This window comes from Loxodonta africana, chromosome 25 (genome assembly GCF_030014295.1).
Source record: "Loxodonta africana isolate mLoxAfr1 chromosome 25, mLoxAfr1.hap2, whole genome shotgun sequence".
Taxonomy (NCBI): domain Eukaryota; kingdom Metazoa; phylum Chordata; class Mammalia; order Proboscidea; family Elephantidae; genus Loxodonta; species Loxodonta africana.
Genome location: NC_087366.1, coordinates 20,060,127 through 20,081,729, shown reverse-complemented (window position 1 = coordinate 20,081,729; position 21,603 = coordinate 20,060,127). Strand labels below are relative to the sequence as shown.

The following is a 21,603-nucleotide window of genomic DNA, read 5'->3' as shown; positions in this document are numbered from 1 at the left end:
CCTTAGATATGCCACTACGTTGAAACACAAGCGTGAGTTTCTCTTAGGCTTAGATTCCTTGCCTCATGGGTAAGGATGGACTATAGCTACTCGGGAAGAAGTTCTACTAAGGTTAACATAACTGTGCTTGTGCTTAAAGACCATCATAGAGGAAGTAAACCAGAAGTGTTTTTCTTGGTAATGCCCAAGTCTGTGTAATTACTACTGGGGGGCGCAGTTGCTAGATAGTCCAATTTTCCACAGGAACTAGAAATGCAGGATTTTATGTCATATTTACCAAGGCTAAAGTGGCAAATTAAAACATGGTGAGGAACACGTGAAGGCTAAAAACACAAAAACAAAAATGAAACAATATGTCCAAGGTCAAATGCAACCCTTGGCCAACTGGTTCCTAACTTATGCTGTCAAGGTTTGGGCTGAAAACTGGGCCGAGGTTGTCCAAGCTGGTTATTTACTCCTAGGTTCCACCATGGTTCCAATTCATATTTTTTATCTGGTGAATGACAGTGCCTTGTGTGGTAGTGACCAGAGGACAACTGGCTGAAATTTTCCCAGACATGGCTATTTGGGATGTTGAGATTATTATGCATTTAGGCTTAGGGTTCCCCTCCCCTAAAAAATAAAAAAAAATATTACTTTACTAAAATAGAAGTATAAAGGGTGTTACCCAGCACCAACCTTTATTTTTAAAACCTTAAGATAACAAATTATTTAATGTGGGATTGAAAGAAACCTACATTCAGGATAAGGAGTTTAGCCTTTTCAATACTAGTTGTTATCTAGCACGATTGACTTAACTCAGTTCTCCTAACTAGAGCTAAATAGAAATGCTTCCTGAAACTTTTGGGGGGATCAAGAACCTCTGAGAAATATATGTTACTCCTGGCTTGAGTGCATGCTCATCCCTCCATCATAAGTATTTAGGAAGTTTGGGGATGCTTCAGGGAGCTTTTGAATCCCTCATCCTCATGCAGTTGGTCCTTTAGTTGCTTCTATATTTCACTTATAAAGAGCTTTATATTGTGCAAATTGTGTTCACTTATATTATCTCAAATGAACTTCCCAATGACCCTGTGAAGTGGGTGGGCAAAGAATTATTATCCCTGTTTTACCAATGAGGAAACTGAGATTCAGAGTGGTTAAGGGGCTTGCCTAGAATCACATACTTGGTAAGTGTTAAAAACCAGGATTAGAAACCAGGTCTCTTATCCTCTTGACTGTCATAAATAACGCAGCTGTGGCATAATGGGAGGTCTATGATGACAGGGAGACCCAGTTCATGAGCAGAATGAGAGAAACCAACTGTGATAGACTAGCTTGCACCCCGGGGAGGGGGTAGAGGGCAGCAGTTGAGACGATTGGCATCAAGATAGCATAGAAAATAAATTCAGTCTTAGCCAGGACTGATCTTCAAGGGGTCCAATCCAAGGGCAGACTGAGGGTAGGGATAACTAAGGATTAGGAAGATCAAGGAGGAAGAGATGGAGAGTGTTTGTGAGGACTTTAGGGATCAACAGCTCTCAGGTTCAGTGAGTATGAAAATCTGAGTCCATGTGAGGAACTACAGTCCATTCCAGGGAAAGGGGCTGTAGGGAATGGGGTAAGGGGATCAAGGCTCTCAATGAAGGAAAGGATGGAGACCAGGGATTGAGATCTAAACAGAGTCCAGTCAGATGCTCTGGCCATGCCAAGTAGGGTTAGATAAGGATACCACAGCCTGATGCTCACGAAAGCACCCTAGGGACCAACTCCACTCAGGCACAGGTACAGCAGACTCTTTACAGGTTCGTTCACTAGTGGAGAAGGAGGGCCTAATATATTGCCCATGCCAGGGCCTCACTGGGGCCAGATCTAGACAGAGGAGGCATCAGAGGATGGGCCTCTGACAGGCACCACTCCGAGGCCAGGACCCTCTGCTCTTCAGTTCTACACCCTACACTCTCTGTGAGGCCTGACCGCGGTCCCCTCAGGCTGTGGTTTTCTCCCTGTAACCACGGCCATTCTTCTCACAGGTTTTGTTCTTGGAAGGCAACCAGATCTTACTTACAGTTCAGAGGGAAGAAGCTGAAGGATAAAAGAACTCCTCCTAAACCTGTGTTCAGGTACCCTCCTTGGAGTGGAGGTAAGCTCCGCCATGCCTCACAGTCCCATTCTCTATAGAATGAGACTTGGGAAGAGAAATTGAAGGCCCAGACGGTCAGCTATAAGTCATCACAGAGGGCGTTTGCTAGAGGAGTATGCAGAACACTCAGTTATCTGTGGCTAGCAGTGCTAGCAAGAGGGCACCCCACCCATATACTACTCCCCAGCATTAACTCCCAGGGTGCTTCTGAGCATGCCTGTCACAGCCTACATGGTGGATAAACAGAGATGGTGACCTGCTTCATTAATGCTTATGAAGCCCCCTGCTCTGATTAGTTCCATGAACTCCTCTATTTGAACATTGTTTATTTTATAGTGTTAAGGGAGAAAAGAAAAAATTGAACATTCAGTATGGTTTGAATGTGGCAAATATATATACAACGAGCCTTGGTAGCACAACCGTTAAGCACTTGGCTGCTAACCAAAAGGTCACTGGTTCGAACCTACACAGTGGCTCTGTCAGAAAAAAGACTTGGCAATCTGCTCCTGTAAAGATTAAAAAGAAAAAAAATTACAGCCTAGGAAATTCTATGGGGCCATTCCACCCTGTCACATGAGGTTGCCATGAGCTGAAATCCACTCGACTCATGTATGTACAATTTTTTTGAAAGCATAGGAAAAAAACTTGGGAATAAAAATGAAAGTATTAATAGGGTTATCTCTGAAGGTGTGATTATGAAGGATTTATATACGTATTTTCTACTTTTCCATATTCTCTATGTTTTATACAGTAAGTATAAATTTTATAATCAGGAAAAAAAGTAAAAGAGAGAGAGGAAAGAAATCCTTTTGGCAAAGGACCCCTTTGGGAGGGTTAAGCATTAAGCCCAGTGTTAGAATGCACACTTAAGCACAGATGAGTTAAACCCAGTTCATTTCCCCATACTGGGTACTTGCACTGAGATCGGTACTTGAACAAAAGGGAGTTTTCATGACAGGGAGGAGGGTGCACAGGGCAGTGCCCTGCAGGGACAAGACTAGGTATCTCTGTAGTGGAAGGTCTGGGAACCAAAGAGAACAGGTCTGTGCATCTGGAAGCAGCATGAACATCAGAACAAAATGGAAATAGGACAGGAGTAGTAAAAACAGTTCCTAGAATTGTGTGTGTGTGTGCGTATGTGTGTGTGTGAAAGACAGAGAGAGGCATTGACTGGTTGTTCACATATACTGATATATACAGAGAGGCAGGAATGACCCCAGAAGCCTCCAGAGAATTCCCAGGACCCGGCCATATTTCTCTTCCATATAGGTTGCTGGGAAACTTCTTGAGCGCAGTTTGGATGCCTAGGGCACCTGCATGCTATAGAAGGTTCTCGTGTCTCTAAACTGTGGCATAAGATGAGAAACTGCACACGTGTGCATACTCAATGACCTCACAATACAAATACAAAAACAAGAAAAACAGCAGCCAACCACCCTGAGATGGAGCTGAGCATTCCGTTCCTTCAGCTCAAACTTGCTCAATGCTTGTGTCCAAGTTCCATGATATCTATCCCATCCCTACAACACCTGTCATGAACAACCATTCTGTCCCCTCCTTGGAGTGTAGATGTGGGCCCTTGAGACCTAAATCAACATCAGCCTTACCTGTATTGTTGGAAAACCACTCTGGCTTGCTGTGGAGCTCTGTAGACCCTCTGAGAGGGTCCTCAGTTCAGAAGAAGACAAATTACCTCCTTCCTTGGCTGCACCAGTCTTGAGGGTCAATAAACCTTATTTAGTATCCTTATCTCTGCCTTACAAATGTCACCTCAGCAGAGAGAAATCAGCAGTCTCTTCCACTGTTGTTATAGCTGTTATCGAGTTGTCCCTGACTCATGGCGACCCCATGCACAATGGAATGAAATGCTACCTAGTCCTGTGCTATCCCCATGATTGGCTGCAGATCGGAATATCCATAGAATTTTCATTGGCTGATATTTGGAAGTAGATTTCCACGCGTTTCTTTCTAGTTCTTCTCAGTCTGGATGCTCCACTGAAACCTGTTTAGCTTATAGCAACATGTAAACCCCTACTGACAGATAAGTTGTAGCTGTTCATGAGGTACATTGGCTGGGAAGTGGACCTGAGCCTCCTTCACGAAAGGTGAGAATTCTACCAATGAACCACCATTGTCCTTAATCTTTTCAGTACATGAAGCTAAATATCCTTGTGGGTGGGACAGCTATTTAGGATGATGGTGGGAGTGGAAGAAGAGGAAAGGAATAGTAAGAGAAAAAGGAGAGAGAGGTGACTGGTAGACCAGGAAAACAATATTCATTCGGAGAAGTGAGAAAATGTTCTAATTCTGTCTTAGTTATCTAGAGCTGCTATAACAGAAATACCACAAATAGATGGCTTTAACAAACAGAAATTTGTTCTCTCACAGTTAAGGAGGCTAAAAAAACCCAGTGCCGTTGAGTCGACCCTACAGAACAGAGTAGAACTGCCCCCATAGAGTTTCCAAGGAGTGCCTGGCGGATTCGAATTGCCGACCCTTTGGTTAGCAGCTGTAGCACTTAACCACTACGCCACCAGAGCTAGAAGTTGAAATTTGGGGCCCCAGCTCCGGAAGGCCTTCACTCTCTGTTGGCTCTGGGGGAAGGTTCTTGCCTCCTTTCAACATCTGTGGGCCCAGCATTCCTTGGAGATCTACATGTGTCTTGGCATCAGTCTTCCCCTGAGTCTAGGAGGTTCTCAACACAGAGATCCCTTCTAAAGGAAGTGCTCTACTCCAGCTCTTCTTTCTTGGTAGTAGTAAGTCCCTCTCTCTCTGCTAGCTTCTGTCCCTTTTTATCGCCTATCAAATAAAAGGTGATGCAGTTTTCCCAGGAAGACTCCCCTTCCATAAGATCAGGGCTATGACCTGAGTAAGGGTGTTACACCCCACCCTAATCCTCTTTAACATAACCTAACCTTGCCTCATTAACCACAGGCAAAGATTAGGATTTACAACACATAGGACAATTACATTAGATCACAAAATGGAGGACAACCACAGAATACTAGGAATGAGGGCCTAGCCAAGTTGACACATATTTTGTGGGGACACAATTCAATCTATGACATTCTATCCTTTAGTCCCCAAAATTCATGTTCTTGCCACATGTAAAACATTTTCACCCCATCATAACACCCCAAAAATCTTAAATCAACTTCAAGTCCAAATTTCCCCCTGGGACAAAGAGTTCCCAGTCTTTGGCTTATTTCCTACCTTTGAGCTCCCAGGAAGTAAATCTCCAAGTCTTGTCTTGTGTCAAAAGAAGGAAGAGTGCAGCAGTATGCCCTGAATTAAAGGGTCAAGTCACTTGGATTCCAGACCTGGAGACTCTTTGCATGTGAGCTGAGTGACCTTAAGCACATTGCTTCCCCATCGCTTAACCTCAGAATCTTCATCTGAGATACAAAGGTTTGCATTTAGATGAAGTTTTAGCACTAATGTCCTGTAACATAAGGATTATGAAACAAGCTCTTTTCTTGCTTATTTAGAAATATTTACTTTGTCATATGTTGCTGTAAAAGTTTTGAACGTCCCCTGCCCCTTGTTTTTCCCAGGAGACCATGCTGTTCTGAGGTTCAGCCTGCTCAGAGGTATCGAGTGGTTTCGCCCTCAGCAGCGGGAAGTGGCAGCCAGTCCAGGAGCCCAAAACTGTAAGTTTAGAGCTGGAACTCTACTGATGTTAAAAGTCCACTGCTCAATTAGAGGATGACCTTAAGGCCAGCGTGTCCAGTCCCTTTATTGACCATGAAGGAAGTAAGACCACCAAATATGAAGTGATATACTCAAGATTACACAGCTTATGAGTGGCAGAGATGGACTAGAATGTGCATCCCCTGACTCTTCTTGCAGAGCCTGGTCCACGCATAGCTCCCATATGAATAATCTTATCCTCTTGATTCTTGTATTGCCTTGGAAAGGCGGGTACCTTAAGCTACTCTATACCTCTGCTGACATCTCTGCCCATTTCCGGGCATGGTATACAATCTTTATTAAGAAACAATCATAACATCCCAAATATTGCTTTCCCATCACTCTAAAACCATCTGCTGGGTTGAGCAGGACCCCCATCCCATACCTCCTGCTTCCTGGAGGCTCCTGTTACTGGTCTTCTTATCCCTATAATAAATCCTGTGGCCCTAGTCTCCTATAGTGGGGCCACATTAGATTGTGTTTTTGGTGAAGGTTTACACAGAAGTTTAGGCTCCCATTCTACAATTTCTACACAAATTTTTCAGTGATGTTGGTCACAGGGTTTTCAAAAAAAATCAAACCAAGCCCGTTACTGTCGAGTCAATTCTGACTCATAGTGACCCTATAGGACAGAGTAAAACTCCCCCATAGGATTTCCAAGGACTGCCTGGTGGATTCGAACTGCCAACCTTTTTTAGCAGCTGTAGTTCTTTACCACTACCAGGGTCTCCATAGGGTTCTCAGGGGCTGATTTTTCAGAAGTAAATCACCAAATCTTTCTTCTGAGGTATTTCTGGGTGAACTTGAACCTTCAACATTTTAGTTAGCAGCCAAGGACATTTACTGTTTGCAACACCCAGGGATCCTCCCTCGAGATTAAACAAACAAACAAAAAAAACCATTGCCATCAAGTCGATTCTGACTCATAGCGAACCTACAGGACAGAGTAGAACTGCCCCATAGGGTTTCTAAGGAGTGCCAGGTGGATTTGAACTGCTAACCTTTCGGTTAGCTGCCATAGCTTTTGACCACTACACCACCAGAGTTTCCCCCCAAGATTAGTAGGTAGTAAATGGCAGAGTCTGGACTAGAACACGCTACTTCTGATTCTTTGTCCAGTGCTCATTCTGTGGTAACCCCACTATGTAACTTTTCAAACACAGTGTTCTGCTCATTTGCCAATTAATAGATAAAGAGACTTTGCAAAAAATTTTTTGCCTAAAGGCCTAAACAGTTGTCAGTCATCATTTTAGAGTATCTACGCCCATTTTCTGTCCTTCGAATAAAATCAAGGGTAAAATAACAGAATTTCCTAGACGAGCCCGCCACTTTAGATGATTGGGGAGGTTGGCTCATTGTCTTCTTGGGTTGCAGAAGTCACAGTTTACTGCTCAGCTGATCTTTTATTTCCTAGACTTTTCCCAAGGATAGATAATGGTGTGATATCAGAACAGGGCTCATGAAAACCTAGGACTTTGAGACCATCTGGGTGGGACTGTGATTGTGGGAGGTCCAGGAAGAGTGCAGGCAGACACGACTATGGAGCAGGTTTGGATGTAGGCAAGGTGTTGAGAGCCTCTCAGGCCACTAGAAGGTCCAACCAGGTGAGCGTTCAGGGTAAGGAAGACCCAGAAGAAAGGTTGTTGTTTTTAGTTGCCCTCAAGTTGATTCCATCTCATGATGATCCCATGTGTGCAGAGTAGCACTGCTCCGTAGGTTTTCAAGGCTGTGACCTTTTGGAAGCAGATCTCCAGGCCTGTCTTCCAAGGCACTTCTGGGTGGGTTCAAGATACCAACCTTTCGGGTGGCAGTCGATCACTGAACCATTTGCACTATCCAGGATAGTGGGAGCAAAATAACAGTACTAGGGCTTCAGAGCAGGATGTCAAAAATAGAAGAAATAGACCGTGTGAGACAAAATTCCAATTCCTGAAAATCAGGCAAGGAATTGAGGTAATATCCCAAGAAGGGAATAGAGAAAAGCCCAATTATTGGCACTGAGGTATCTAGGAAAAATCTTAGTTAAAAAGGAACAATTCAAGGGCATGAAACCAAAGATGTTAGGTCAGCAACAAGAGTGATTAATGAGGAGCTAATAAAATACCAACTCAGGGCTACATGCCTAAATACCCACGTGTAGGACTAGAGCATAGCTGAGCCTACATATTGGGAGTAGGTGTGTCCCGCTTAAGGAAAAGAAAGATAATTCAACTTGCCTATCTTCCTATTTCTTAATTCTGTCCCTCTCTTTCTGCATGTACCCCGTGTTCACCCATGGGAATACTCAAGTACGGGTACATAGCACACACAAATATGTTATTTAGAAGACCTCATAACACTAGGATTCTGCAGAATGGGAAACTACTTGCTCTTTTATTGAGTCTTACTGATTGTTTTCTTTGGTTTCTTATGTACTTCTTGTAGAGATTCCCAGATCTAGCATGTTCTTACAGCAAGCATTAAGCTAGTGTCACAATGTCACTCACCTACAGAATGCAGGCAGAAAATATACATGAGTAGGGCACCCCATGAGAGATGACAGGGAGTGGAAGAGACCACAATGAACTGGGGAACACCACAGTGACAGCAATACTCAACTCCAGCCAGCCAACCCAGTGTTGCAAGACCTTCTTACTTGAAAGGAAGGAGAGAAAATAGGGAAATTTAGATGTTTTATTATACTACACAGGTCAAACACAACTTGGCAGGGGGCAAGATTGGCCCACAGCCTAACTAACAAATTATAATCATTGCTTTAAGCTTTTTCTTTCCCCTTGGAATTAGATTTGGGTCCTGGGTCTATCTTGGACAGTGAGCATGAGCATAGGAGGGGAAGAAGAGAAGTCCAACAGTAGGCCCAAAGGGGTCACTGACATCTAAGGAAAAATCTGAGACAAAAGAGGCAGGTAAGGGGTCGGCCTACTTTAATTCCTGTATTTTCTATTGCTGCCATAACAAATTATCATAAATTTAGCAGCTTAAAACAACAGAAAATTATTATTTTACATTTCTGTAAGTCTAACATGGGACTTAGAGAACTAATATCAAAGTATCAACAGGACTGCATTCCTTTCTGGAGCATCTGGGGGAGGATCTGTTTCCTTACTAAATTGGGTTATTGACAACATTCTGTCCCTTGAATGGGATTCAAGGAATTCAGTGTAAGAGTTGCTCAGTAGTTGTAGGACTGAGGTCCGTCTATCCTTGCTGGCTGTCAGCTGAGGGCTATTCCCAGCTTCTAGAAGCTGCCCGCATTCCTTGGCTCTTGACCTCTTTCCTCCATCTTCAAAGGCAGCAACAGTGGGTTGGTTGGTCTCCTTCACACTTTAAAAACTCTCCTGCTTCTTCTTCCAACATGGCATCTCTGTCAGCCACTCTTTTACCTTCATCTTCTACTTTTAAGGGATCATGTGATTACATTCAGCCTACCCAAAAAATCAAGAATACTCTCTAGATTAAGGTCCTTAACCTTAATTCTATTTTCAAAATTCTTTTCGCCATGTGAGATAACATATTCACAGGCTCCAGGGGTTGTGGGAGAGATGGATGTCTTGGGGGGGGCCATTATTCTGCCTATCACAGTCCCTAGACTAACTTCCCCACAAATATGTGTGGAAACACAGAATCTTTGTCTCTGATATGTTACTGCCTCCTAGAATCTTGGTAACACCATTTTCTTCTTCTACGACTTTTTTTTTTTTTTTTTAATTTCTTTGACTATACTTTTTCAGACTTCTTAACTCTTCCTTTGCCTTCTCCTTAAATATCAGGGCTCCCTATGTCTCTACTGTTGAACTTGTCTTCTTACAACACACACTCTCCCATTGAATTGAAACCCCTAGTCCCAACTTCTTTTCTAAACTCAGAATCCGTATTTCCAATTACCTAATGGACACAGCAAATTTAATTCAAACCAGCTTTGCCTTCTTTATTCCCTACCTCTGATCATTACATTACCAACAACCCAGTCTTCCAAGCTAGAAATTTAGAGTCATCCTCAACTCATGCTTGCTCCTCCCCTTCCACATTTTAACTGCAGTGACAGGAAGCTTGCTAGTTCTGCCTTGGAAATGTCTCTGTCCTGTCCAGTCTCCCCTTTCTATCCTACACCAGCACTGCCTTAGTTGAGGCTCTCATCTTCTGTTGCTGGCACTTTGAAGTAACCTCCATGTTTTAATCTCCCTGCCCCCTCTCCACCTACACTTGGCACACATCTGTTTCATCCCTTACACTAAGAGCAGTCTGATCTTGTCATTTCCTCAGTGTAAAAGCCTTCATTCCCTTTCTTTTCCTGATTGAAAAGGCCTCAACTCATTAGTGTGACATACAAGGCCTTTGACAATTTGACCCCAAACTAGGGTTCCAGGCTCATTTCTTGCCTCACTCCCTAAGACACCCCATTCTCCAGCAACATGATTGCCTGAAATGTCCTTCCATTTCTTCACCTGGTGAAACCAGGTGTCACTCCCATGATACCTCCTGTTCCCTCTCACCCTCTCCTTTTTCTTTCCAAGATGCATTATCGTCCCTCTTTGAAAATGCTTTTTTGTGTATCTGCCTCACCTACTATACTATAGACTTTTGAAGGTCAAGGACCATGTTGTCTTTTTCTTTGCACCTCCAGTACCTAGCATGGTGATATGCACATAATAGCTGCCCAATAAATATGTGTTTGATGCATGAGTAAATTAACTGTGTTAAGTGCTGGGATATAATGGAGAAACTGGAAGGTATAGTTTATGCCTTCATTAATCAATTAGGATAGACAATGCTATTGACCTGAAAATCAAATAAATGATCAGTTATAATTTTTAATTAGCACTATAAAGAAGTATCAAATGTTATTTTTCTTTATGAAAATTGTTTTGAATTCCAGTAATTCTTGATGATTTAAGGACTTTTATATTTTTTAGGCAATGCACAACCTGTTCAGACTAAACAGTGACAAAAGAGGCACAGGAAAGCAGAATAAAGCAAGAGATACTGAGAGTGACTTCCCTTCCACCTTTGAGAGCCTTTTCAGATATGTGTGTCAGGTGGTGACATGAAATCTCCCCTCTTTCCACAGCCATGTCAAAGGACATCTGCCCCTCCATTCTGAGTGCCTCCAACTGATCCAAGTGTGGCCACAGAGGAGAAGGTAGTCTGCATGAGCAGCCTTTCAGGGTGCCAGTCCTCACTGCTCACCTCAACCAGAAACACAAGAACATTAGCCAGAATAAAGGATGTCCATATTCACTTTCTATAGGCTTTGTGTCCTCTCCTTAACCCTTTCAAGACCCTATTATTTTCTGCTTTGAATTTTTTTTTTTTTTTAAATATCATGTGTTTTCATTAACGGAAGCATGCTAAGTTATGGATGTGTTTAAATTTTTGATTGGTAATACAGATTTTGAGAAATTTGATTTTGGAATACATGGTTTCCACAAGCCTCGGGGGGTTCTTGTGTGCCAGGGTTGCTGAGCGCCTGTCTGTCCCCCCAGTCACTGGTGGCAGGGTGTATTGCAACACACACACAAAAACAAAACCCACCAGACCTCCCTAACTATCACAAGGAAACCATAATTATGTTTACAAGGCTCATATAGCTGTGCAAAATCCAAAAGAGAAAAATTTTACCCAATCACACTTTCTGGAGGAGCTACCTCACATTTAAGACTGATACCCCAACTATTTTGCTTCAATGAACATTTCTTTCGCATTTCACTATTACACAAGTCCCCACTGGAGGGCAGCAAATACTTTTAGTGGGAAAAGTAGGTCCCAAAAAACCTGAGAGCAGGAAAAATGGGTGGGAATACTGTATGTCCCACGGGTCCTGAAAAGGAAGAGAGAACAATGTGTTGTGTCCAGAGAACTCCTAAACTTCATTTCCGATTCAAGAGATTCCTGGAAATAATAATCCAGTCCTGGATCAGGTCCAGGGGCTAGCTGGTCTCATCCAGGAGGCTCCAACACGAGGCCCCTTCCCTACCTCACACCAAACCCACACCAGAAGGCCCTGCTGCTATCCCTTCAAAGTTTTTCCATGAGTCAGGCTAGCTTTAAATTCCATCTCCATGCCTTAGTAACTGTGTGATCATGAGCAAATTACTCAACCTGGCCAAGTCCCAACACCCTGTGTGTGAAATGGAGGTGGTAACACATACCTCATAGGGGCATTGGAGGACTAACTTGAGATAACATAGGCAAAGTGCACAGGGCAGGGCACAGAGTGTAGGGTGGGGATGTTAGTTGATACCTCTCTTTCCACTTTTTCCATAAAGTTCCCAGAACATGGAGGAAGGAAGTGATGACCAGGAGTGGTGTAGTTGAACAGTTAATTCCTGGGGAAGTTCTGAATGCATTTTTTCTAAAAGCTACATGATCCATAGTGATTAAGTGGCCACGACATCCACAAAATCTATTAATTCCTAATGCATATGTAGTGCTTTGGAGGATTCATATATGTTTACTGTTAATAGGGGATATATTAGTTTCCTAGAGCTGCTGTAACAAAATGAGTGGTTGTAAGAACAGAAATTTATTTCTCACAGTTCTGGAGGCTATAAGTCCAGATTCAGGGCATCATCTGGGTCATGTTCAATCCAAAGGCTGTAGGGGAAGATCTTTTCCTTTCTCTTCCAGTTTCTAGTAACCTCAAGTATTCCTTGGCTTGAAGCTGCAGTGTAGCTCTGTTGTCACACGGCTGTCTTCCCTGTCTCTGTCTCTCTTGTCTTTTATAAGGATACCACTCATATTGGGTTAGGCCTCACTCTACTCCAATATGACCTCAGTTAACTAATAACATCTTCAAAGACCCTATTTACAAACAAGGTCATGTTCACAGGTACCAGGGGTTAGGATTTCAACATATCTTTTTGGAGAACAATATTCAATCCATAACAGGTGATAAGATGACTTCCTCCTGTGCCCTCACCTCCGAAGAGATGCCTTAAAATATTGAGACTCTTTATTGAGCACTTACTATGTGACAGCCAGCAGGAATGGGAATCATAAGTCTTATTTTACAGATGAGGTAATGGAGGCATCAAGAAGTAGGGTGGCAACTTCAGCTACATACCTAGTAAGTGGCTCCAAAATCTGTGATGCTTCCTTGTTGCCACACTGATATTCTGTTCAAAAAGACACAACAATTCACTTAAATGCCGGAGGAAAATTAGGGAGTCTATACTGGTCATTTTTTCTTGAGAAGTGCAAAAATATGTGTTTGGGTAGGTAGGGTGGAAAGGAAAAGGTAGATAAAAGGGTTGAAGAGAAGTAGAATTTCCAGACTCAGCAAACAGGAGGTCCAGTTAAATGTGAATTTCAAATAAGCAACAAATAATTTTTTAGTATACATATACCCAAATATTGCATGGGATATACTTAACACTAAAGAAGTATTCATTGTTGACTTGAAATTTAAATATAACTAGATTTCCTGTATATGATCTAACAACCCTGAAAAGATGGAATGGGCCTGGGAATTTGTTTACTGAGGCCAATACTGAGGCTGACTGGAGTTGGGTCAGGGGCAGAGGCAGAGACCCCAGTAGGGTCTCTTGAAGGAAGAATCTACTTTGATGGAGGAATACTCTATGCCAACCCTGTCCCTTGAGACCCCACACTGAAATCTCCATGGGTGAAGGTAAGTTGTAAGTGCAAAGTCCCTGTGGATAAAGGGAGGATCGAGGAATGATGTTCAAGGGACTACAGGAAGGAGGGAGGGAAGGGGCACTCCAAGTTCTCTGGGCAACTTGATTAAGGGAAAGGAAAGATGTATATGAAACTGGGCCTCCCTATAACATTTGTACTTCAATTACATTTGGTCTAAATGAGCTTTTGATGGCCTCATTTGACAAATTCAATGCCTATTTTAATATTGTTTATGTGAGACCTTGTTTCTGCTTCCAGCGACCACCTGTCAAAGAAATTTGGAAATTAAACCCACACATACACAGAGAACTACCAACCTGTGTGATGTCACAGACAGTGGGGAGGGAGGGGGCCATGGGAAGACGCAGGAAAGGTCCCAGCAGAAAAGAGATGGCACTCTCAGAACAATCTAAGTTCGGTTTAATAAAGGAACTATTTACAAAGACACAGATGGGTGTAGGGAGACCATAAGGGAGAGTGCAGCATCCCTGACCTAGTTACACAGGGGCTCCAGTACTATCCCTAGACCCTAAGGATAAGGGAAGAGAGTGGCAAGTAGATCCCAGAAGGAGAGAAATGTGAAAATAGGACCTCCTTGCCAGGAGCAGTGACCTTCACAGGCCAGCAGGAGGGAGCTAAGGGAAAAAATAACCAAAAACCAGTTGCCATGGAGTTGATTTCAACTCATGGCGACCCCATGTATGTCAGAGTAGAACTATGCTGCATAGAACTTTTGTGGTGAATTGAGTTCCTTTATGTGGCGTTTTGCCTTGGTTCTTTGAAAAAATAACTTAAGAGGTTTTTTTCCTAAACCCTGAGGAGTTGTTTTTGCCCTAGTTCTTTGGAGGAGCTCCCAGGTTGTTTTTTACCCCAGAGTGTTTGTTATTTTTGCCTCAGGGTTTTCCCTGGTTGACTAACTGTTCCTGGGTAAGCTGTAAACAACTTGATGGTTTGATACTTTTTGTCTGGCCCTGGGCTGCGGTCTTCTCTGTGATTGGTCTATTTTACACACCTTGCAGGGTTGGTCTATTTGCTATGCAAATATCAGGTTGAAAATCCACTGAATAGGATTGAGTGACTTGTGGGGATAGGTCGATTTTGTGGTTCTGCTGGGAGAACCATGCTTTCAAATAGACAGAGTTTGCTTATATAAGCAGTCAACCCCACAGAGGTTTTTAGAGGAAAGGAGAGAAGAGAGAAGAAAAGAGAGAGGAAACAAGGAGTTTCCTAAAAGAGTTGTAATGTGGTGCAAGTATGTGTACAAGTCAGTGAGTTTAAGTCATAGTCAAGGGCTGTAACATTGAAAACAGTGAGAGGCCTGCATGGGACCCTGTGGACACAGGTGGCGACAGATGCAGAAGGGGCCCTGTGACAGCATCAGTGGTGATGGCAGAAAGCTGCTGCTAGGAAAGCAGTTAAGAGAGCTGAGCAAGCTGCTACACTGGCTATGAGCTGGACCAGTTAGCAGAGAGGCAGATGATAGGGTGGGCAAAGGCAGAGAGGTGTGCATGGCTGAAAGGGGGCATGCACAACTGAGGGGTGGCTGCGCACAGCTGAGAAAAGGGCCTGTCTACTTGCACAACTGAGAGCAACTGTCCTGGTTGGAAGCTGTCCTGCACTGAAGAAGGGGTGGATGTTATCTCAGTTATCTAGTGCTGCTATAACATATATACCAAAAGTGGGTGGTTTTAACAAGCAGAAATTTGTTGTTTTCTCACAGTTTAGGAGGCTAGAAGTCTGAATTCAGGCTGCTGGCTATAGGGGAATGCTTTCTTTCTTTGTTGGCTCTGGAGGAAGGTCCTTGTCTCTTCTGAGCTTCTGTTCCTGGGTGATCTTCATGTGGCTTGGTATTTCTCTTCCCCCATCTCTGCTCATTAGCTTGCTTGTTTAATCTCTTTTATATATCAAAAGAGATTGACTCCAGACACACCCTACACTAATCCTGTCTCATTGACGTAACAAAGTCAACCCATTCCAAAATAGAATTATAACCACTGGCATCACCCACCAACTCATAGCAACCCTATAGGACAGAGTAGAACTGCTCAGGCATAGAGGTTAGGATTTACAGCATGTATTTTTAGGGGGACGCAATTCAATTCACAACAGATGTGCTGTATACTTTAAAGGCTTGGATAGGCTATCCAAACCTCACCTGTGTGCAACCTGATCCTGATCCCGAGTTGTTCCTGTTACTTACCAGTTGTTCCTAATCCCAAATTGTATCCTGTTACTTCCCTAATAAACCACCTGACTGTGAGTATAGTCTGTGAGTTCTGTGTGGCCATTACAACAAATTATTGAAACTAGCACAGAAATAGAGTGCTGGGGGGCTGTGGGGGGAGGGGATGGCTGGTGTCAGAAATGGTGAAGAAGTTGGGGAGTGAAGGTATGTCTGACCTCCACCTCATAGGAACCAGCTTGTGCTGATCCTGATTCTTATCCGTCTTGGATTTAGGTGAGTCCTGGTGCTTCATTACAGTTTTCAATGGCTGGTTTTTAAGAAGAGTCTGAAACCTTTCTTCCAAGGCACCTGTGGGTAGACTCAAACCTCCAACCATTCAGTTAGCCACCTATCACTTAACCCTTTGCACCACCCAGGGATTCCAATATTATCCTTTGCCCTTCCTTTGATTTCCTGCTGAGACTTCTCATTGGCCAAATCCACTCATCGGCCAGAAAGTGAGGGAGTTCTTTGATATAGGCCACCCAGGTCGGAGAGGGGACAGAGAGTAGGGTGGAGACTGGAATTGGAGCAACAAACGGGAAGATATGCAGTATCAACTGGAGTCAAGGGAGCTTCCTACAAAGGGCGTACTTGAGCTGAGGCAGGAAGGAGGGAGAGCAGACTGACAAACAATCAGGAAGGAGGGGGGCTGGGAGATGGCTCAACTATAGGAATAGCACACATCAACACTGAGATGTGAAGGAGCCAGGCATATTCTGAGAACCACGGGCAGTTTAGTATGCCCTACATGGGCAAGAGGGAGGCATAGTGGGGAGAGAGAAGGAAGGTAATTACATGGCAACGGAATGTAACAACTAACATTTACTGAGCACTTATATGTTTTTCTTTAATTGTGGTGAAAATATACATAACACCAAATTTCACTTTTTATGTGTACAATTCAGTGACATAAATTACGTTCACCACGTTGCGCAACCGTCACCTTTATCTGTTTACAAATTTTTTCATCACCCTTAACAAAAACTCAGTGTCCCTTAAACAGTGATTCCTCGTTCCCTCCTCCCCCAGCCCTTCGTAACCATTAATCCACTTTGGTCTTTATGCATTTGTCTATTCTAGATATTTCATGTAAGTGGGATCATACAATATTTGTCCTTTTGTGTCTGGTTTATTTCACTCAGAATAATGTTTTCAAGGTTCATCCATGTCATAGCATGTATCAGAACTTCATTTCTCTTTACGGCTCAGTTATGTTCCACTGTACGTGTGTCCTGAATTAATCTTTCAGTAAATCTATGAGGAAGATACTATTCTTACCCACATTCTATAGGTAAAAAGACCAAGGCTTAGAAAGTTTAAATAATGTCTTCAACATTACAAACTTAGTATTTGCTGATCTGAGATGTGAATGCTGAAATCCTGTCTCCAAAGCTCTCACTATTAACCACAACTTTTTTCTATTTCCTGTGTAGTATACAGGTAGTCCCTGACTTACAGTGAGGTTCCATTCTGATGACTCCGACGTAAGTTGGTTCTGACTAAAGTCAAATACCTCATTGTTTTTCTGCTTGCTTGTTTTGGTTTGGTTTTCATTATTGTTGCCTTTTATTATCAGTATCTTTATAAATCTGATCTTTATTTGTCTTTTTGCTTTCAAAACATCAATATAAACTTACAGATACATTTTAATACATACATACATAAAAAGTACACAGATCATAAAAATCTACCCTGATGCTGAAGAGTCGGACATTGGCATTTCATCGGTTGGGGTAATAACACCACTTGTGGACGGTCTGGATCATGTGGATTATCCATGGGAACGGGGATGGCATTTCTAGTCAGAAGACTAGTGAGAATCGGCTGTCCGGTTCTTTTCTTTTTTTCTTCATATGTTTCATTGTAACATCTCACTGCTTCTCAAATCTGCCTATCGACTTTAGCAAAGCGATCAGTGTTTGGGTAGATGTTTTCAAACAACTGAAGCCCCTGAGTTTAGAAAAAACTCCAACTAATCTTTTTACTGTAAAAATTTTTGATAACTTCTCTCCTTCCTTTTCCTCATTATTTCTTTCTTCTGCAGCATTGCTTTCCTCTTCAAAATTCAAAAGTCCTGATCTGTCTATTCCCCTTCTAGGTGGTCTATGCACTCACTGTTCCATGTCGGTGATACTAAGTTCTAAAGTCTTGCCATATGGACAATTTTCATAGATATTCAATTTCCATAGATTTTCATAGATGATCTCTTTCATCGTATTATCCTGATCAAATCTTGGAGCATTATCACACAATTCAGCAATTTTTCCCATATCCCCTGCATGCATTTTCCTATAACTTCCTCCCAGGAAGATGCAATGTTCTAGAGACACTCGCAGTCATAAGTGCCGTGCATAAATGAAATACTTCTTAAGTCAAGGACTACCTATATGCCAGTGGCCCTCAACCTGGTGGCAGGTTGGAATCCCTGAGAGATTCCTCCCTCCCCGCTCATGCCCTTGAGATTCTGATGTCTTGGGTGGGACCCAGGCATCACTGTTTTTTAAAAGCTTCCCAGGTAATTCTAATGTACAGCCAGAGTCAAGAGCTACTGATATTGCCATTCCCTTTGTTGCTGAAGAAGCCTTGTCCCCTTGGCCACTCCAGTCAGCCTTCTCTGGACTGGCTTCAGGTCATTATTAAAAGAAATGTTGCCTATACGACATAACGCTGTTTTGCTCCAGGAAAGGGGCCCTGGTCCGCCTCCCTGAGAGCTCTATGTGCGCTTGCGCCATGCCTTAAAAAAAAAAAAATAGATGAGGGAAATAGTTCTAGATTTTGCTGTAGTTGCCTTCCTGATGACAACTCAGTATCTCCATGGTTTCCCTCCAAGACCAGCGATAGTTAGCCTCAATTCGTTCCGTGTGCGGTGGCTCCTGTTTCCTTTCTAGAGGCAAGAAAACAAATGCATTTTACCAACTTATAAAAAAATAAGCATAATGTTTTATTTCTCCAAAAGAAGTATTTTGTAACTTTCTTCTTGCACGTACACAGTCACCCAGTTTAGTCTAACCTCTGTTATTTTACTACCTGGATTATCATAGCATCAATGACAAGTTTAATGATTTTGCTATGAATTCACATTTCCCCCACCTTTGTTTAAAGAAAAAAGTTGTCACAGGTACTCTGTGAACTAAGAGATATAAGCAATGTTACATTATTTTTATTTAAAAAATTTTTTGTAACAGAGGCATAATTAATTTATCATACAGTTCACTCATTTAAAGTGTACAATTTAGTGTCGTTTTTTAACACACTCACAGTGTTGTGTTACCATTACCTAATTTTTAGAAGATTTTTGTCATCCCAAAAAGAAACACCAACTCCATTAGTATTCACTCTCGATTCTTCTTCACAAACCTCCCCTAGCCCTAGGCAACCATTGAACTACTATCTGTCGCTATAGATTTGCCTCTTCTAGACATTTCATATAAATAGAATCACCAGTATATGATCTTTTGTGAATGGCTTCTCTCAGTGCAATGCTTTCATGGTTCGTCCATGTTGTAACATGCATCAGTACTTCATTCCTTTTTATTGCTGAATAATGTTCTATTGTATGGTGTTATGGATTGAATTGGGTTCCCAAAAAATATCTGTCAACTTGGCTAGTCCATGATTCCCAGTGTTGTGTGATTGTCCACCATTTTGTCATCTGATGAGATTTTCCTTTGTGTTGTAAATCTGTGACATTAATGAGGGAGGATTAGATGCAGCTATGTTAATGAGGTAGGACTCAATCTACAAGATTAGGTTGTGTCTTAAATCAATCTCTTTTGAGCTATAAAAGAGAGAAGCAAGCAGAGTGGCGGGTAGGGAGGACATCATACCACCAAGAAAGTAGTGTCAGGAGCAGATCGTGTCCTTTGGGGCCCGGGGTCCCTGCACTGAGACGCTCCTAGACCAGGGGAAAATTGATGACAAGGACCTTCCTCCAGAGCCAAGAGGGATTAAGCCTTCCCCTGAAGCTGGTACCCTGAATTCGGACTTCTAGCCTACTAGACTGTGAGAGGACAAGTTTCTCTTTGTTAAAGCCATCCACCTGTGGTATTTCTGTTATAGCAGCACTAGATAACTAAGACAGAATTTGGTGTTGGGAGTGGGGTGCTGTTCTAACAGATCTTGAAAATGTGGAAGCAGTTTTGAAACTGAACGGATAGAGGCTGGAAGAGTTTAAGCGCCTAATAGTAAAAGCCTAAGTTGCCTTGAAGAGACTGTTGGTGAAATAATGAATATCTAAGACAATTCTGGTAAGGACTCAGAAGGAAGTGAAGAGAGTTGTTATACTGGAGCCAGCACAGACTGCAAGAAGCAGCAGCAGAACCAGAACAGTGCAAGGCGGCACTGGAACCAACTTGCAGAGAGATAGTTGAGTGCCTGGCAGAGTAGAGTGCCTCCAGGCACTTATTAGTGGAGCTAAAGAGGTTTGAAACACTTGCCTGAGCAGAGCAGACTCGTGTGGTGAGGCCCAAGGTGCCGAGAGGCCAAGGAACCAGGAAGCAGAAGCTGAAGAGACAAGAAACACAGGAAGCAGAGCTGCTTCAGTCTCAAAGTGTAGAGCCATGGCCTCTTGAGTTTCTAAAGAGTTTTCGACTCACCACTCAGATGGACTAGGAGAATGGAGTCACCACCCAAAGCTGAGGGAGCAGTGTTGCCATTCCAGTGGACCTGGAAGGTGGAGCTGAAGCCCAGGGCCGAGAGGCCTCCTTGCAGGATCTGGAGAGTGTGGCCAATACCCAGAGTCTGGAGGGCAGAGCCATTTTCTAAATGGTCTCAGAACAGAGGATTATTTTCAAGCCTTGAGGGCTAATGTAATGTGTTCTGCTGACTTGCTTGCTGCCTGTTATCCCTTCTTTCCCTCCAATTTCTACCGTTTCTAATGGAAAAGTCTGGCTTGTGCCTGTTTCACCATTGGAAGCAGATAAGTTGTATTTTAGATTTCACAGATGAAGGGGAATTTTTGGATTTCGGACATGGAGTTTGAGTTAAGACCTTTGTTATGATATTATGGGGTGAATGTGTTTTACATGTGGCAAGGACATGAATTTTGGGAGGCCAAAGGGTAGAATGTTACAGATTGAATTGTGTCCCCCCAAAATATCTGTCAGCTTGGCTACTCCATGACTCCTAGTACTGTATGATGTGATTTTTCTTTTTGTTGTAAACCCTACCTCTGTGATGTTAATGAGGCAGGATTAGATGAAATTATGTTAATGAGGCAGGACTCAATCTATAAGATTAGGTTGTGTCTTAAATCAATCTCTTTTGAGATATAAAAGAGAGAAGCAAGCAGAGTGGGAGATGAGGGGGAAATCATACCACCAAGAAAGTAGTGTCAGGAGCAGATTGTGTCCTTTGGGGCCTGGGGTCCCTGCACTGAGACCAGGGTAAGATTGATGACAAGGACCTCCTTCAGAGCCGACAGAGAGAAAGACTTCCCCTGAAGCTGGCACCCTGAATTTGGACTTCTAGCCTACTAGACTGTGAGAGAATAAATTTCTCTTTGTTAAAGCCATTCACTTGTGGTATTTCTGTTATAGCAGCACTGGATAACTAAGACATATGGATATACCACATTTTATTTATCTACTTATTAGTTGATGGACATTTGCGTTATTTCCATATGATGGTTAAAGTTGTTTGTCAACTTGGCTAGGCCATGATTCTCAGTGGTTTGGCAGTTAAAAAGGAGTTTGGCAGCTATGTAATGATGTAATCACTTCCATAATGAGATCTGATATAATGTAATCACTTTCGTGATGAGATCTGCTATGAGCAGCCAATCAGTTGAAAGGGAGTTTCTTTGGTGATATGGTCTGGATCCTATATAGACAGACTCTCTAGCAAAGCTTGCTGGCTTTTGCTCACTCTGGATCCTACAGCTGATTCCTGTTCATCTGACCTCCAGTTCTTGGGACTGGAGCTCGCG

The 21,603-nt window shown here is 42.8% G+C and overlaps 1 protein-coding gene across 1 annotated transcript in view; it reads left to right on the top strand.

Moving 5' to 3' along the window:
• RGSL1 (regulator of G protein signaling like 1) overlaps window positions 1-20,441 on the top strand; it is a 92,589-nt gene extending 72,148 nt beyond the window's left edge. The window contains exons 18-20 of the mRNA XM_064276482.1: window positions 2,013-2,122; window positions 5,677-5,772; window positions 20,338-20,441. Of these exons, the coding sequence (XP_064132552.1) occupies window positions 2,013-2,122; window positions 5,677-5,772; window positions 20,338-20,441 (310 nt within the window). The remainder of the gene's footprint in view (window positions 1-2,012; window positions 2,123-5,676; window positions 5,773-20,337) is intronic.
• The last annotated feature ends 1,162 nt before the right edge of the window (window positions 20,442-21,603 follow it).